The sequence below is a fragment of the Anser cygnoides genome, chromosome 5 (genome assembly GCF_040182565.1).
Source record: "Anser cygnoides isolate HZ-2024a breed goose chromosome 5, Taihu_goose_T2T_genome, whole genome shotgun sequence".
Taxonomy (NCBI): domain Eukaryota; kingdom Metazoa; phylum Chordata; class Aves; order Anseriformes; family Anatidae; genus Anser; species Anser cygnoides.
The window spans coordinates 34,786,393-34,804,162 of record NC_089877.1 but is presented as its reverse complement, the minus strand read 5'-3'; the positions used below and the strand labels follow the sequence as shown (position 1 = coordinate 34,804,162).

At 38.8% G+C, this 17,770-nt stretch overlaps 1 protein-coding gene across 3 annotated transcripts in view; it reads right to left on the bottom strand.

The window, feature by feature from the left end:
• CSTPP1 (centriolar satellite-associated tubulin polyglutamylase complex regulator 1) overlaps positions 1–17,770 on the bottom strand; it is a 94,393-nt gene that overhangs the window by 58,770 nt on the left and 17,853 nt on the right. For all 3 annotated transcript variants that reach the window (XM_066998774.1, XM_048065305.2, XM_066998775.1), the window contains exon 3: positions 9,273–9,403. In XM_066998774.1, coding sequence (XP_066854875.1) covers positions 9,273–9,403 — 131 coding nt within the window. The remainder of the gene's footprint in view (positions 1–9,272; positions 9,404–17,770) is intronic.

Sequence of the window (17,770 nt, the reverse complement as noted above, 5' to 3'; positions counted from 1 at the left end):
GGATTTCTTGGTCACTCTGAGTTTAAGGGTGGTCAAACACTGGAACTGTTTGTTCACGGAGATTATGAAGTCTGCATTTGTGGAAACATTCAAAACCCAACTAGACGCTGTTATGGACAACATGCTCTAGCTGACCCTGCTTGGTTCCTTCCAACCTAAACAGTTTTGTGATTATGTTCAGGGTTTTCTACCCAATAGCGCCTTTCTTATCATATCCAAAACGTATTTCCTTTTTCAAAACTTAATCTTCTTTCTACTATCTTCCTTGTAAGGGCAGAAATCACCTTGGAAACATACACCAGGCAGCAGTGATAAAGCCCCAGGCCTCATTCATGCACCTATCTTGAGTTATTTGGAGAAGAATACCCTATTGTGGCAGTCTCTAGATAGCACTTAAAACACATCGAAAATTCAGAAAAGAGTTTCCTACAGCATAGACATGCTGTTGAGAAGCCTTAGCATCAGTGAGCAGCACAGCAGAAAATTGCTCTGGAAGTATCAGTTACAGTTAATTATCCTTATGGTGTACTGAAAAAGACACTAAACACCCATTATTTATTTTGGGGGATTCTTTGTATCGAATACAAAAAATACGTTTAGCTTTTTTTTTTTTTTATCATGAAATGTAGCTATCTGTATGAAGAAAATCCACCTCACTGAGCTAGGCAATATTCCAAACAGTTCTAGATAACAGTGAAATAAAGGGATTAAAGGGAGGGATTTTATTTTGGTAAAAGTATATCATAGAACAAGTCATTTCACTTCTCGCTTTTTTTTTCCCCAGTTCCATATTTTGCAATTTACAAAAAGGAAGGATTGTAGCATCAGAGGTGAGGGGGTTCGTGCTTAGTAAGACCATGGAAGGCAAATCACTCTCAGATCAGCTTGTGAAGGAAGATATCACACTGTACAATGTCAGAATCATGTGCTGATGAAAAATTCAAAATGGATCGAGCTTCATTTATAAGTATGACCAACTATATTTCATAACTCATTTGCAGATTACAGGATTTCCGCAGTACTACCTTACTGCCATTTCAAAGCAGTAGTAGCATATCAAAGTACTAATCATGCATGCAGATCACTTCTACTGATATTCATCTAGAATTCTCACAGGATGCATAACAGAGCAGAATTTTTTTTTTTAAATCATATACAACACCTTTATTCATGATCATACTGATTTAAACCAGACTTACATAAGTTTAGTAAGGTAAGACAACTTTAGGGTGATGTAAGAACTCCTAGACCTAGGCACAGCTGCACTGTTTAGCTAAACTAATTCAACATCACACCTTCAGTCAAACAGGGACATCCTGAAGGGAAGACCTCAGACCAAAATGCAGAGCAGGGACTTCCTGAGAGATTATGAGTTTGTAGGCATTAATTACCTCGCCTAGTAGGAAAAGATTAGCTGGAAGAGTTTGGTAACATTATTACAGGAATAGAAATTCAGCTTATATCAGTCCTTTTTCACTACAGGGAAAAATCTGTTCCCAAAAGAAATAAATGGCATTAACAAGCCTGTTTCACCAGAATAACTGCACTTAAAGTTTTTGGGAAGTATAACCAGTTGTGGAAGAAAAGTAACAAGAGTGAGAGACTGTAGTTGTCCATGCTCACAATCAACAAAGAGACCAAACCCCTTTTAGATAGAGATTAGGCCTCTTTCATCCTATAGGTCATGGTACATTCTAGAGTCAGGAGCACATTCTGTAAATCAACAGAGTTAACTTACAAAAGCTAGGAAGTGAATTTACAGTGATGGAAACTATGCATAAAAAGAACACCAGAGAGAAAAGCTATAAGCAGCATCTGGGACAATAAAGGCACAAAAGACTGGTTCAGAGCAGCTGGATGATAGTATTGAATAGATAGATAGATATAGATACACCTGCATTTATTACGACATCTGCTAGCACCTAGGCCACTTCGAAGAATTAACTGTGTGTGTGTAAATGAGGTTCTTTATTCTGTTCACACTGAACAGGAGTACACGTTCTCTCTTGATATTGCTCTTCCTCAGATTGCATCTACACTGCAAAGTAGCTCAGCACACATTGCAGAATTTATTCCACAGCAATGAGCTACACAGACTCAGCACCACAGCACTGCTCGTATGTCAACTGACCTGCTGAGAGACAGCTCGTCTCAGGCTGCTGACAAAGAAATTCAACTCTGCAACTTTAAGGTCCCAAGCTAGTATCATGAGATAATGCTGAACTGTATGAATGGAAACATCATCCTCGAGTTTTGATTGTCTACATAAACACTGCATTATACAGCACAGATGTATGCTGGAAACAAGCAGCTTGGGGAGGAATGTTTCATTGTTCAGTGAGAGGGATGAAGATAACACTTCTCTCAGTTAAGGCACTTTCACATCTCAAGGCAGGTTAAGAGCCAACAGTGGGTTGAAAGCAGATGTGGATTTCACAGAGGTTTTTGTTTTCCTACAACCTCTTTGCAGAAGTCACAATATAAAGAATCAAGAGGAAAAAAAAAAGGTGCTCATCTCCTTTCTCTATCTCCCCCCCTCCTTTCTTTTAGAATCTCTGCTGCTGAAGAATAGATGAGAAACACCATAAAACATACTAGTTAATGAAGCCAATGTTTCAAAGACCTTCTGCTAGATAATTGCCTATGCATGTATAGTGTGCAGATCACCTCTCAAAATTTGTCACAAGTGACAAAAGATAGAGACCAAGTTCATTTAATATAAAAAACATGGAGAGTTCAGAATCCCAGCCCAGATCACACAACTTAGAACTAGTTTTATTCCAGGGAACTTCCCCACAATTTGGAATACCAATTCTCCAGGCCCATAACGGAACCTAAAAAAGTCTTAAGCGACTTAATTGAAAAAATCCATTTCAGTTGGTTTGAATAAGGATGCTGTCATAGGGGTGGGCAACTTGCCAAAAGACTGCAAAGCAAATGGTAATAATGATTGTCAGTTGAATTTTGGATAATTGCTTAGCAGAATGCAACAATGATCACTGTGCACAAACTCATTCAAATGTTTCATTCTAACTGGGATGAAAAATAAAGAACATATTAGTTTAATTTGCCAGTGACATAACCAGTGAAGTACTGTAAGATACAAATAGCCAGAAAAATGTATTAAAAAAAAACACAGAAAATTTATTGTTTATCCAGAAAAAGTGTTATTAGAGAGACCTAGAATATGAAGTTATAAAGTTGAGAAAAAATTTGGAAATTAAGATGAGATGCTGCTTGTTCAAAGATACAGTTAAAAAGGAAATGCAACATTGGGGGGGAAGATTAGATAAGGATGACTTCTAGTGTACTATACTGAACTTCACAAACTGCATAGAGAAAGACTGAATTCAAGGAGAGGCTAGGTGAAGACTTGATCACTAACCTGTGTGTTGCTACTACTACAAGTGATTACTGCAGTGCATTTTGCATCTGTGTAAAGCAGATGTTTTAACTTACAATGATTGCAGATATACCTCACCATCTCTATAACGTAATCCTCTACTTATTTCTCCTCAGTTTCAGAAATCCTTTGTACTGATATTTCAGAGTCATCAGTGGTTCCAGAGACAGCTACATCAATAAATTGTAAGTAGTAACAGCTACAATTGTAGGGCAACGGAACTACCAAGTGAACAAAGGCTAGAGATCAATCATTTCAGCTAAGGCCATTTCACTGCAGAATGAGCTTCCAGAGATCACTATATTAAAATCCATAGCTTAATCATCTTTAGGACATACCACAAGCCTTTAACAATTAATAAAAAACTTTCCTGCAATAACATTATATAAAGATCTAATTTGGTTTTAATAGCAAAAGGGAAAGGGCAGTAGATTCTGCATTTGCCTTGATCATCACTGTATCATTCTATGCATCTCACTAAATAAGGGACTGCTTAAGCTATAATTGGAGTATAAAAACTTATGAGGGAGAGAGTAAAAAAAAAAAAAGAGAGGGAAGAGTTTAATATAGGGAATTAAATGTGGAAGTGTTAAGATGACACTAGCAAAGGAAGAGGTTTCAGAACCTCAAGAAAGTAAACTTGTCAGTGAAATGCATTAAAATGCATCTTTCAAAGGAGCTGGGAGAAGTGTTCCTTCTAGCCCTTCTCAATCTTCAAGTTACATGAATCATACAGATATGGTATTTCTTTAATTTTTCTAAGGAGTCTAACCTTCCCGGTGAACCCAAGAAGACCTAGTCAGAGTCGCATATCACTCTTCTCATTCCCTGACAGAGATACGTGCTTGTGATAATTCTTCTCTCCAGAAGCTCCAAAAGTAGTTAGACTTTCAATTTCTTAATTCAAGTGTGCGGAAACAAAGCCACTACACCATGTGATGCACGTGAAAGAAACGAGATAAGTATAGAAGATTTTATTTCAATACAAGCAGTAACAGTACTTTGTCTGAAGGGGAGGTAACAGCCTGCAAAAAGGATTCTTAGCCAATATACTCTAACATACTTTCTGCATCAGTTTTATGCTTCAGTGCTGTGTGGATCTAAATAAAGTGACAACCACCCCTGCGTGGAAGGATAACATCCTGTATCTGCTATTGAACCATTCTAGACTATATCTAAAGTATCAGACAGGAACTATTTTTCCTGGAGGCAATTTTAAGTTGAAGGTTGTTAAAAAAGAAAAAAAAAAAGAAAGAAAGAAAGAAAAAAAAAGAGAAAAGAAAAGCTGTTGAAAAGCACCAAAGAAAGCTGGGTCTCTAGAAAAAAAGTGCCAATGATCCTGACTGAGCTTTCTGTTTGCTTCTCAATACATCAGGCCTGGAACAAGTTTCTCAGTGCAAAATTTCTCTAATTGGCTGGAAAGCATTTAAGGAAAAATCTTTTTAATTAAAAACAGAGAACCAAAAAGACATGAAAGCCATGGGGGTTGGGAGAGGCATATGTTGACCTTATGAAGCTTCACAGCAGAACTCTGCAGGGGCTGTTTAAACTGAGAAAGCACAGTTTTAATTAAAGAGTCCTGAGGAACAGACAATTCAAAAGAGCAGGTCAGCTAGATTCCAAGAGGTCAATTTAAGCATAAGAGGAGGGAAAACAAGACTTCTGGTCATTTTGCCTTCCTCTGGGAGAAATCTGTTTCTAACCAAGCATTATGCTCAGTGTTTCTCAACACAGAAACTGGCTGTCCTTCTGACCACCTCCATGGGTGTTGTGTATCATCAGTAAGCGTTTATGAGATGGAAAAAATTTTGTGAAGTCCACCCCAGTTTCTTGACACTGGGTCACATTCTAAAATAAACCCAATTGTATTTTTTCCCCAGCGCATGGAATCCCAGATATGCTTATGCATACTTGAAAACAAAACTCTGAACTTTGCTAAGCTTTGAAAAACAGTGGGAAACCCTGTCAAAACCAGATCCGTTATATCGCCAAACTGAAATCCTCCTCCTTTTTCTTTTCCTAAACATTTTCTTTACTTTTTGAAGTATGTTATGTTACTAACACATGTAGTGAAGCTAGTGAGGTTTCCTTGCTCTTTGGAGAGAAAATGAAAAATAAATCCAGTCTCCAAACAAGAGAATGTATGAATGGCAATGTAACTAGAACTGATCAAGTGTTAGGGCTAACATAAAAAAAAAAAAAAACAAACTAATATAAAAGCTGCTTCATTTCTCCATGAAGAAACACATTCCCTTAATTCAAAAGGATAAGGAATTAAGCAGAAGAGTGGTATCTGCAGGCTGCCAAGAGAAACAATAATTTTAGTTCATTTCAGTTAGTGTATATAGGGGTCTGCACATACACTGATTATGAGTTCAGATAGATCTCTCTCTTATTGGCCCTTTGAGAACTCACAGCTAGATGCATCTGCTTGGGTGAACAAAGTGCACCCAAGTCAAGACATGCTTATTTCAAGAATTATAGATGAAGTAGTAGATGAAGTTGCGACAGGGGAGTTTTAGGTTGGATGTTAGGAAGTACTTCTTTACCGAAAGGGTTATTAAGCATTGGAACGGGCTGCCCAGGGAGGTGGTGGAGTCACCATCCCTGGAGGTCTTTAAAAGACGTTTAGATGTAGAGCTTAGCGATATGGTTTAGTGGAGTACTTAGTGTTAGGTCGGAGGTTGGACTCGATGATCTTGAGGTCTCTTCCAACCTAGAAATCTGTGATACTGTGATAGTAAATTGTACAAGGAGAATTTCACTGCATTGAGCAGGAGCAATTAGCAGCCAGATTAATTGATCAGTTCACTCATTTGTGAAATATTGTCTGCTTTTCTAAAATCCCAATTAAATTCTCAAAATGGGGAATTTTTATTTATTTATTGAGTTTTTATAAACTTAGGAATTGCATTCTCTCATAGATAGTACATGTCTAATCTTATTGTCCCTTGCTTTATCCAGCTAGAGTGCAAACTTTGATGCAAGTTCTCGTTTGCATTGATCTATATCCTCAGAGCTGGCATTTATGCAGTTTGTACCCACCGCAGATGGAGAAAACTAAGAAAAAGCCATCCACTCACTTCTAAAACAGAAATTCAAATCTGGAATGAAACTAAAAGTAAATGAAAGGGATGACTGGCACTAAATACATTTATGGCAAAGGAATAAACAACAACAAAAACCTTCCATTCACCTGACATAGTGCACCAAATGTAGAGAGACACTAATTCACTTCTCAGAAGCTATATTCCAGTGTTATCTGGAGCAATACTGCTTCTAATTCCAGAACTGGCAGGTTGTTTGCCCTGTCATCAGTTGCATGGTGTAGAATTATCATAAACAAAGTTTCTGAACAGGATTCTAACTTTTCTACCTCTTGTACATAATTAAGTTAAAATTGTCCTAATTGTATCAATGTAAAATGACATGCTGTAGCAACAAACTGTCTTTGTGTAGAGTTATGATTCCATGAAAACTCATAACTATGTTTCTTTCATACATACATACAGTCTTGCATTCTCATTCAGTTATCATAAAGAAACAACTGATTTCTGGAATAATCTAATTAGAAGACACCCCACAAGCCATGCTTCTAAGGAAAGCTCCAAGTTGAAAGTCTTACTTGTTTTGGGTACCACTTAGTTTGACTTTTTCTATTGTAACAAGACACATTTTGTAGTTTGGATCACCAAACTAGCTTCTGGTTGCTGTCATTTGTTGTGTAACATTATTCCTTCCTGCATTCCCCTAAGAACAACGTATTTCAGAGAAATATATCCAAGTCTAGTCTATGCCTGAGAGTGGTAACAATCATCTTTCATCCATCACCTTGCACAGGCTAGGTGGCAGCTGCTTCTTAGTAAATTGAGTTTAGTGCTTAAGAGACCATGGATGTACTGAGTTCTCTTATGCACAAGTGTAGCAGAAATATTTTGATTGCAGACACACAGGGAAATTCCTTTAAGAAATGAATGCCTGTTACATGATGCACAAGGGACAGGAAGCCCAGAGCAAGTAAAACTAAAATGAATAAAAACAAGGTTCCAGATTGTAATTACTGCCATAGAACCAGAGAAGTTGGACTGAATGGCTGAAAATCTTGTCAGCAACTTCTCTGACATGATGCATTTCTGCCTCTAATTAACTTAAAAAGAAAACATATATAAACAATGTATAAATATACAGGTAAACATATCATATTTGCTTAGACTAAGAAGTACAAGCCACTGGACTTTGAAGTCAGAAAAAATATATCCTAAACTCTTTTAAAACCATAACCAGAGTATAATAGCATTCACCCGAGTTTTTGTTCTTATGGTTCTCCCTTTCCTTTCAAAGTACCTTGGTGGTTACATTTTCGTCCAATACCTTCTCCATATTCACATAAAACCGCTCTGAGTATTGACTTATTATGTAGTCAAAACTTTTTGGTTCTTTCTAACAAATCCAAGTATCTATCATCTGGCAAAGTCAGATGTTAGAGAGACAGAGACTGGTGAGAACTTGCATTGGAAGTACAACAATTGGTACCTTCCATCACATAGCTTCTTCTCATTTTGTTAACAAGGTTCACCACTGACAAACTGCAGTTCTGGTGGATGACTTCTTCACTGTCATCTCTCAACTCTACTACAGAAACATGTTCCAGGAATCTGTACTCTACCTTTCCTGACCAAGATCTGACCTTACATTATAGATGTCTTCACTGCATACTCATTAGATTAGTACCATACAATTTACCTGGTATCTTAGAGGTATTATCCCTGAACCAAAATAAATGATTTAGAACATACCAGAACTATCACTGGCAAGAAGGTGTTACAGACAGCATATCTAGTCACTTCAGTAGCTAATTAGAGATTTTGTCATGTTTAACTACAATTGTCAAATTTCAAAGGATCTAAAATGGCATATGTCAAAAGTCATCTCCTTATTTATACTCCTGGGAACTGTTCATCATAATCAGAAGTCTTGCAAAGCTTAGCCAGAAGTTGAGTATTTATCTGTATTTACAAAGGTGGCTCTAGTCTTCCCTGCAACAAGAAGTGAGGCTGAATATCTTGAAACAAGTGGGGCTCATAGTCAAAAAAAATAAACACTAAAGTTCATATTTGTACAGCAACATTTAGTATGTTTGCTTAAAATTCTAAACTAAAAACCAAACCGAAACTTAATTTTAGTTGCATGTAGTTACATGAGTTTATTTTGAACTCCGGCCAGTTCTCCAATACCTAATCTACTGTGCGCAGCATAAGAATAGCTAGACAAGATAGTATGGAGCTGAATGGTTATTTTGGCATTGAATCTTTTTCCTTGTGGGTGGGGTTGGGGAAGAGGTCACACAGCTGTCAGTGGTCCCTGTTCCGTAGTCATCAGGTTCCTGTAATGTCATCTAGGAGCTGTTCCAGGACTAGCTCAGGCACAGCTTAGGTGCCCACGTTCACCACCCTATAGCCCAACACCACTATAACTCATACCCCCTGCAGAGCTCATGGTCAAAACACTTGGCATATGTTGCTCCCAGTTTGAATGCAGAGTATGAAGTGTATCTCCACAACTGCTATCCTGCTCCCATCCACTGACGCCCAGCACTTTTTTTTTCTTTGCATCCCCATGCACAGGCCCACAAATGTCCTCCCTCCGATCTGTTGTTGCTCAACATGCTGTTCTGTAATGGAAGTAGCACAGGCAACAAGGTGCCCCTATGCTAATTTAATATTCCACAGGCTACTGTGATGATGTTTCACTTTTTACAGCATTAGAACATTCAGCCAGTGTGCAGTGTCAGTATTTGTATTGCACTAATACCTAGCTAACAATTTTGATGTCAACGTAACAAGATAACAGCAGATGCTGGAATACTTGCCTCCGTTTTTCCCCACTGTTCGGAAACATCTCCAGAAGGTCCGAAGAAAAGATGCTCTGTTATGAGGGGTAGCTTGGACAAAGCTGAACTCACGGAACAAAATGTGTGTTCCTTGACGCACACTGTTAAAACTGTGGAGATAAAGTAAAAACAACAAAACGTTAGAAAGCTGAACCAATGTGAATGTTCTGGGGCCAGCTGGAACAGTAGCAAAAAAACACTGGCAGTTATATTTTGTGAAACCAAATCTCTAAAGCTTATACCCATCTGTTCTCTAGAGAGAAGACTATTTGCAAAAACCACACATTGAAACTTAATTATAGGAATTAAGGGTTTGTCAAAGTAAAATTCATTCTAAAGAATCCCAGTAAGGGGTGTCCAAGAGCCACTTAAATTCTTGAGACCAATCCACTGGAAAATGACTGGCTAAGAGTTACTGTTCTTTGTCTGACCAGAAGATGCCTTTTCTTTTAGCACCATTTGAATTTCACTGCTATTGCTATTCTCACCAGTTTTCCCTGAAGCCACAAAAAAAAAAAAAGCCAAAAAAAAACCAACAAAAAACTTCTTCAACAGAAGTCTCAAGATTTTATTTCTAGGTTACTTGACTGAGACATGACTGTACTGAATGTATAAAATCTGCTTTAGTTGTCATGAAAACTAGACTGGCACCTCCCTAAATAACACTTCGCACTGGTGCATTTTGAAAATAGTAGCTGGTCATTACAATAGAGAGTCAATTTGATATTCACAGTCTTGTATTTTAGTACAAATTTCTCATATTTGACTTGTAAGTACTTCAGGCTAACTTCTTATAGTAAACATTTGTCTTAAAAAGGTTTCTCTGAAGTGTAAGAAGCTCTCCTTTGGGTATGGTGGAGCTCAGCATGTAAGAACAATAGAAATGCAAATACAAACGTTATATACCAAAGGTACAATGACAGGGTTGCCTCAAAGATGGATTTTGTGCATTTCACTCTGAATCATGCAAGTGGGACAAAAGCTTTCAAACACTCCAGAGAGATCATTAAAAACATTCACATGGGACAGCAGCTTAACTTGCCTGCACAGTGGAGAATTAATGAAAAGATACAAGCTTATCTTTCATCACAGCAGAACCTCTCCATAGGTAGCATCTCCGCAACAGAAAAAAATCCAGTGGTCACTGGGAGCCCGTTCAGTTTGCCATTTTAAAATCTTCTTCTTAAATATAACTAGTTTCAATCACCTTTTTATGCTACCTAGTATAGAAAAGGGCCTCGTTTTTCAGAGAGAATTATACCAGAGATAAGAAAAATTAAAGCCATATTATCAGTTTCAGGGGATGGGAGGTTGGGGTGGTTGTAGCCCTCCTATTCTGAGGGAATGCAACTCATGTAAAATAAGTACAACCACATTATGATTAAGAAACACTCATCCTTGAATCCTGGAAATCAGGAATACTTTTTTTTTCTGTAAATATTATGGACAAATTGATTATTTCACATTTATGAAGCCTTACTCATGTACCAGTGCTGTGCAAGCCAGAGAAAAAAGCACAGACATCGTAGCAAGAGATTTAAGTAAATAAGTAGAACCTGTGTCTGATCAAAATATACCAAAATTAGAGGAAAGGGCTCCCATGACTATCATTGTAAGTGAAGAATATTCACTACAAAGTGTTATAGCTCATTATTTAGAGGGAACAAGTACAGAGTAAGGGAAAGTAACTTGCTTTAAATCCCACAAAGCAACTGTGACAAAACTGGAAATGGCATTTCAGATCATCTCATCCCAAACCACAACCTATAAGACTTTTTTGATTTCTTATTTGCATTATTTTGTTGATGATTTGACAGGCTGATGGAAAAAAAAGAACGGTACAAATGAAAAAGAAGCAGCTTGGTATAATTGAAGAAGGCAGCTTTCAGAAAGATGACACATAAGGGAGATATATAGGAAGAGAAAAAAAGATGAAGGCAAGAGTACGGTTGTACAGACCCCTGAGGGAATGAGAAAGAATACTCAAAGTTTAAATCTGAGAAAGAAATGGGGAGGGTTAGCTGCACAATGATTTATCTAAATGCACCCAAGTTATGTTGCTCAGAACAACTACAGTACCTACACCAGCTGGAAGCAAATCCTGGCACATCTATAAGAGAAAGTTCCAGACATGAAGCTAACATACTATTAACTCACAGCAGACAGCTCTGCTATATTACTCCATAGTCCTAATAAGAGAAAACTCAAGTCACTTGGATTTTCAGCACGGGATGGCTCTAAAGCTAGCAGGCAGAAGGGTATGATATCATTTGTTGCTGCTTACTCGGCTGTAAGAGTGGGTGGATATGTTGGAACATAGCACACCTGCATGTACTGACAGCCAAGTGCCGTCAGCTAGTTGAGAAAAGAGGTACATTACTTCTTTCGTTCCTCATTTCTTGCAATAACATTTCATTTAACTACAGTGGGAGGATTTTGCCCCAAAAGCTCAAGTCTGCAACCACAGCAGTTAGTGTTATCTCTGTTAAGATGCCGCATTTCAGAAATCCTACTTTACAAATTCTTTTTTATAGTTTGGAAGTGCTCAGCTCAAAGGAGAGCGCCACCTCCTGCAGCCCACAGTGGAGCTATCCAGCAGGCAGCCAACTGACAGATCAACAGGTCTGTTCTCAGGCAGGGTCAACACCACTACCAGGGACAGGAACTATCCATTTCAAACACACTAGGTATTTTATAATACTTACAGTAATTATTTTGTAGCGGGTAGAGGGGCGGTACAAATCTAACACTGCCACTTTTTCCTTAACAATTACCCAGAGATGAAATTACCATTGATGTGGCAAGTAGTAATGGCCTGCAGGTAAACTCTGCTGAAAGCAAAAGAAATGGTGACTACCAAAAACCTATTGCAGTTATTTCAACTGCATGTCTGCAGCGTGACCAATACATTACCTTTGATTTTAATATACGCTTGAACAGATGTCTTTTCCAGTTTCTTTTGAACACAGAAATAAAAGAAACTGCCCTCCCAGAGGAATGGTTTAAGTAAGCCAAATATCAACTGCAAGACAACAAACTTAGCTCAAAGATTCTCAGCAAGTTTAACAGCTGCTGAGGTTCCTCCCTTAGGATTGCTCAGTCTTTCCTCTATCTGTCCTCCTCTCACTGAACAATTCATACCCTTAGCAAAGTCAGGTGGCCATAGCTCAGCAGCACATTGTGCTGGAGAAAGACTTAGAAATAAACTAGGGTATCTCAACAAGCTGTTAGTTTGTCCTCATTTGAAAGTGGGCTTGTGAACCTAGAAATACAAGCTGGGAAAATAACTTCTCACTTATCTGGTTAACTCCTTCTTTCCCCCCTTTCAGGCGTTCAGCATGGCCATTTGCAGAGAATCCTCCTGGAAGGAAGCTTTGAAAGTTTTAAAGTCTCCTACTGCAGAACTAATGGTTGTCTTGGCCCTCTAGGTTACTGGTAAACAGTGTAGACAAATTAGAACATTAACAAAAGTTACTAATGACATGATTATATTTGTCTGAAATAAAAACTGAGACTAGACATTGAGTTGAACGTTCATCAGGTAACACCAGTTTACTGCAGACACTCATATTTCGCACAAGAATTGTTACACAACTGGGTACTCAGTTAAGCTTCTCATTCACTTAAGAGAATATTCTGGAGAAAGATGAGACAGAGTTAAAGCAAGGTTCTTGCTCAATGGGAAACTTTGAAGAAGCTTTTGCAGTAGGGACCTAAAGGTCTTACTTTTTCACTCTTTTCCATCATGTGCCCTAGAGCAGCCAACCCAGGGAATCAAATCTCTTCCGATGCCACTGCTGAGCAAGCTGCATCTCGCAGCACACCCAGTCCACACTTGGGGGATGGCACGTGCACGGGAGAGGAAGAAAAAAGTTTTGGGAGGAGACTGATAAAACGGCCCCAGCTCTCAGAAATGGCTGTGCTGGGAACCCTAGCACTCAGGTGCTGCTTCTCCAAACAGAGCTGCTTTCAGTAAGGCTTTGTCTTTTGTGTAATTACATTTCGGCAACTTGCCAGAGTTCAGAAACTTTCAAGCACTCTTTTCAAACCTTTGGACTTCTAAATAGATTGTAAAAGTCCCAGGATGCTATGGTAACATCCCAATTGAAACCCACTGCAGTAGTTAGCCTCTGCCTGCTGAACTCGGGCAAAGCCAAACATGCACAATGCAGAGAGAGCCCCGTGCCCCGCAAAGGACAGAAGTTTGCCAGCGCCCTGCTGTCCCCCTAGCAGGTGCCACCTTTGGTTACTGAATGAGTTCTCAGGGCCCCTTCTCTACTAAAGCAAGGAACAGGGACCGTTATTCCTTAACTTACACCATACTGCTTTCATTTTCCACCGAGAGCATGATGAAGGAGGAAAAGCTCACTTTGAAGGCTTATGCTGCTTCTGCAGAGGACCTGATGTCAACACTGTGGGTATTTCAGGGTTCATTTTGCTTGAAACACGCTTTGGACTGGCTCTGGTTTGGTCTCCTGGACTGCATGCTCATTTGCAGTTGGAACACATCTTTCAGTTTAGTTCATCTGAAAGGAACCCAGGTCACGAGCTCCAAGTCTGCTTCATGGTGTGAACCAAAGCACAGTAAGTAGGGATAATCAGGAGTATTAGGATTAGAAACTACGGTACAATGGGTAACAAAGAACTAGCTCTAGCAATAGAAAATACTGGAATTCAAAAGGCCTTAAAACTCAGGCAATTTCTGTTGTTAAATAACTCATCCACACACATCCCGAAGCAACCAATCACACTTACCCAAGGTTTTGCTCCAAAATAGCAAAGTGAGGTTTACCTTGCCTGGAAAGAGCCCAGAGAGGGAACACTTAAAATAGTGGGTATCGTTGAGAAAAAAAGATCCCAGACATACTGTTGTGATGAATAAACTACTGCTGAATGAGCATAGTTTAATGTAAGATTGCTACTCTTCACCTATTTAAGTTCACTTGACTATGTCCAAGATGCAGACCAACCACTGGATTATTTCTTCAGCTATCACTCTTGGAAGGTAGCATAGAAATATTAGCATTCCTCAATGCAAAGCTGTTGTACCGAGTGCTTTTTGAAATTCCAGAGATATTAAGATTTAGGACAAGGAAGTCAGCCTCAAGGAAATCAACATCTTCCTCTAATGAAATTAACAGTGCTTTTTAGGCACTTCCTCTGAAATGTGTTAATGGTATTAAGGTGAAACAGATACTGAAAGTTATTCCTGATGGCTGACTTTAAGGAAAAAATCCTTTTTTAACAACTGGGCAGATAGGAAATCATTAACACTTAACATTTTGGTGAGACTGAGTGATGTAACACTGCAAACAGACTGTTTTTTGTTTTGTTTATTTTTTTTCCAATCCATTCTGTCTCACCCACTCAAGTTTATTTCAGCTGAGGGGAGCGGAAAGAGAGAAAGGAGTGACACGAATGTTAGAGATTTGTTTTCAGGCTTTCTGGTGTAGGCTCAGGGATCTCTGTATTCATGGCAGCATTAGTACAGGTGGTACAGAGATTATCCCCAGTATCGTTTGAAAGGAAATGAACCACAGCACCTGTGACACAGCTCAGATAGGCAGCAAACAAGCCTTCTAATGTTGCTTTGTATCAAATCAAACCCTCTGAGACCAGTCTACAGATTTGGGAGAAGGAAAGGATAAAAAGAGTTGCTGTGCTTGCTTTTTATTACCTGGAATCCCTTTATCTTTTTAGAGTCCCCTCCCTTGATTTTTCCTATGCTAGGTCAGTAATTTAAGACCTTGAAGCTTTCAAATCAAAAGCTAAAATGACCTTACTGTGTTGAATTATTAGCCCAGGATTTAAAAACAAAAGCAGAAAATGGGGGCTGGGAGGGGAATCTCTTAAAACAGAGGCCTTTTGATCAGAGCAGCATCCTGCAGTTTGCTGTAACTCAAGCTGGCCATTCTTACAGAGCAGGAATTAAGGACTCCCCCTGCCAGGCAGGGCCCTATTAAAACACAATAGCTGCTTGAAAAGAGTAAGGCAAGCTGATATGGATATAATAGGCCACATATTGAGGCCCCTTTCTACTTTGAAATAAAGCCGCTGCTTAGAGTTATGAGCTGGGAAATCTAGTATTTGGGAAGATGGGAAGGGCGTACAATGGCAGGCTGTAAATAGCCGTGCAGAAGCCCTCCAAGGTGCTTAAGGAAAAAGTAACGAAGCCTTCAGAGATAAGCATCAATCACCACGAGTAGCTTTTTCAGTCCGATCAGGTAATTTCAGACCACATGGTGCTTCAGTGAGCCAAGAAAGGTCTTGCTGGTATAAATGGAGGTTTAGTTTTCACAGCAGAATACAAAAACACAGCATGTTGCCCACTGCAGAGATGGCTGCATGAACGGCTGCAGGTTTTAAGGAGATCACTAAGTTGCTACTCAGCTTCCCTCAAAAACCCTTGCCCTCCTTGTACCTCAAACATTAAATAATTAAATAACTAAAATTCAGAATTATAACTACACCAAGGAAACTGCTAACTGTCCAGATAATGTATTTAGTATTTGTTCAAACTCTAAGTAGACATTTCTTGGGAAGAAGAAAGCTCTGTATTGAACTGCTCCTATAACCTTCACTATGCTGAGGGCATGGGAGCTTCGAGCCTTCAATAAGCATTATGAACACCATGATTTCCACTCTTTGCCTTCCTTTATTTAAGCGGATATATTTTTGCTCTACCTGTCACACTGTGGAATTGATTCACTATCTCTGAAATGCTACAGCAACCACTCAGGGAACTGGGGGCAAGGGTGAGAGAATGGCACAAAGAAGAGAAACCATTAAAAATACAAGCATCACAAGGCAACAGTCAGATTTCTTCTAGCCTAACAACTCCGGAAATAGCTACGGAATTGCCATTGGCTGGAGATGGAACTCGATACCAAAATGTCAGTGTCCACTGAAAGAGGAGTTTGAATTTGAAAATGACTGAATGACCGAACCCATCTTGCACCATTGAGATCAAAGCATAATGCTGAGTCAAGGCAAACTGGCTTCTCAGAAAGGTGAGGCCGAAGTATAAGCACGAGTGAGGGTCTGCTTGCTCCATTCTGCACAGTCTCCTGTAGGTCTTATTGCAAGACAGTTCAAGACAGTTCCGTTATTATAAATGAGATTTTTAATTAGTTTAAAAGACAACAGTACAATCACATTACAATGGTGATGATCTACAAACCACTAAAACAGACCCTCATGACTGCTTTAAAAGGAGATTCAATGCTGCATGGTTCTGCCATGTGTGCAGCTCCAATATTTGCTTTTTTCAGTCTTGGTTAGAATGGAGAAATTTAGAAGAAAAAAACAACAACCAATACTCCCTCACCTGACTCAGTTGCACTGGCAAGAACCACAGCACATCAGAGACTGAGCAGCCTCCAGTATTTCATGGCAACAAATGAACACTGCCAAGATTCCTCAGCAGAGATGAAGCTTCATCATTTTACATTAATGTTAGGTCTGCATTTAGAGATTGCTGAGCTAAACCACTTTATGCCCACTACTACTGCTTGGCTGTAGCGTTGATGAGCTACTGTTTGTCCAATTTATTTGAAGAAATGCAATGGGATTAATTTTGTCAGACATAAGATTTCTGCACGTCTCTGCAGCTAACGTTCTAGAATCTGTATGGTTTCAACACAACACAACAGCACAAAATCTCAGGTTTATTATTTTTAAAAAGGAGAAAAAAGGAAACTAACTAACTAGAAAAACTATAAGGCTTCCAGCTGTCTGCTATTCTTGGGAACAGAGAGATATTTAAGGGATTTTACACTGTAAAGGATACAGAATCCTATAATAGGATCTTATTGCATCCCATGCTGCAGGCATTTGCTGATTTTTACAGTTTGGCATACCCAGTTTATGAGAAATTTTACATTTGTTGGCCATGTTCTTAGCAAGACAATTAGAAATAGACGATAGACATATTCTTAGCAAGACAACTGGAAATGCTCCTCAACATTTCCTTTAACACCACAACATTTTACAGCCTAAGAATGAACACAAAATTTCTTCCAGTATCACCAAAACAAGAAATGCCTAAATTCTGTTCCATCTTTTGTTAAAGATCTTTCCGGGAAAGATAAAACATTCCTCAAACTTACATTACTTTATTCTACTTTAATACAAAGTCTTGTAAGTTTGAATGGATGGAAGCCAAACATTCTTCTGAAATTGATCTCCTGTTTGCACATAGTCTAGATTCGTGCCAAAATGCTTCATTAAAACTAGAACAAAACCAAATGAGGTTGTAATACAGGGAAAGGTATAGTTAATACTGAAGCCATCATGTATGCAACACTGGTTCAATTACAACCTGAGACATCAAAAACTGTTTTGGAGGAACGAGTGTGTTCCAAAACAATTCCTTAAAGAAAAGGAAAAGACTATGACATGTAAATTCCTAAAAAGAAAAAAAAAAGTACAGTAAAATAAAGTTACCAATGGGTACTAAGCTTCCTCCATTATGATGC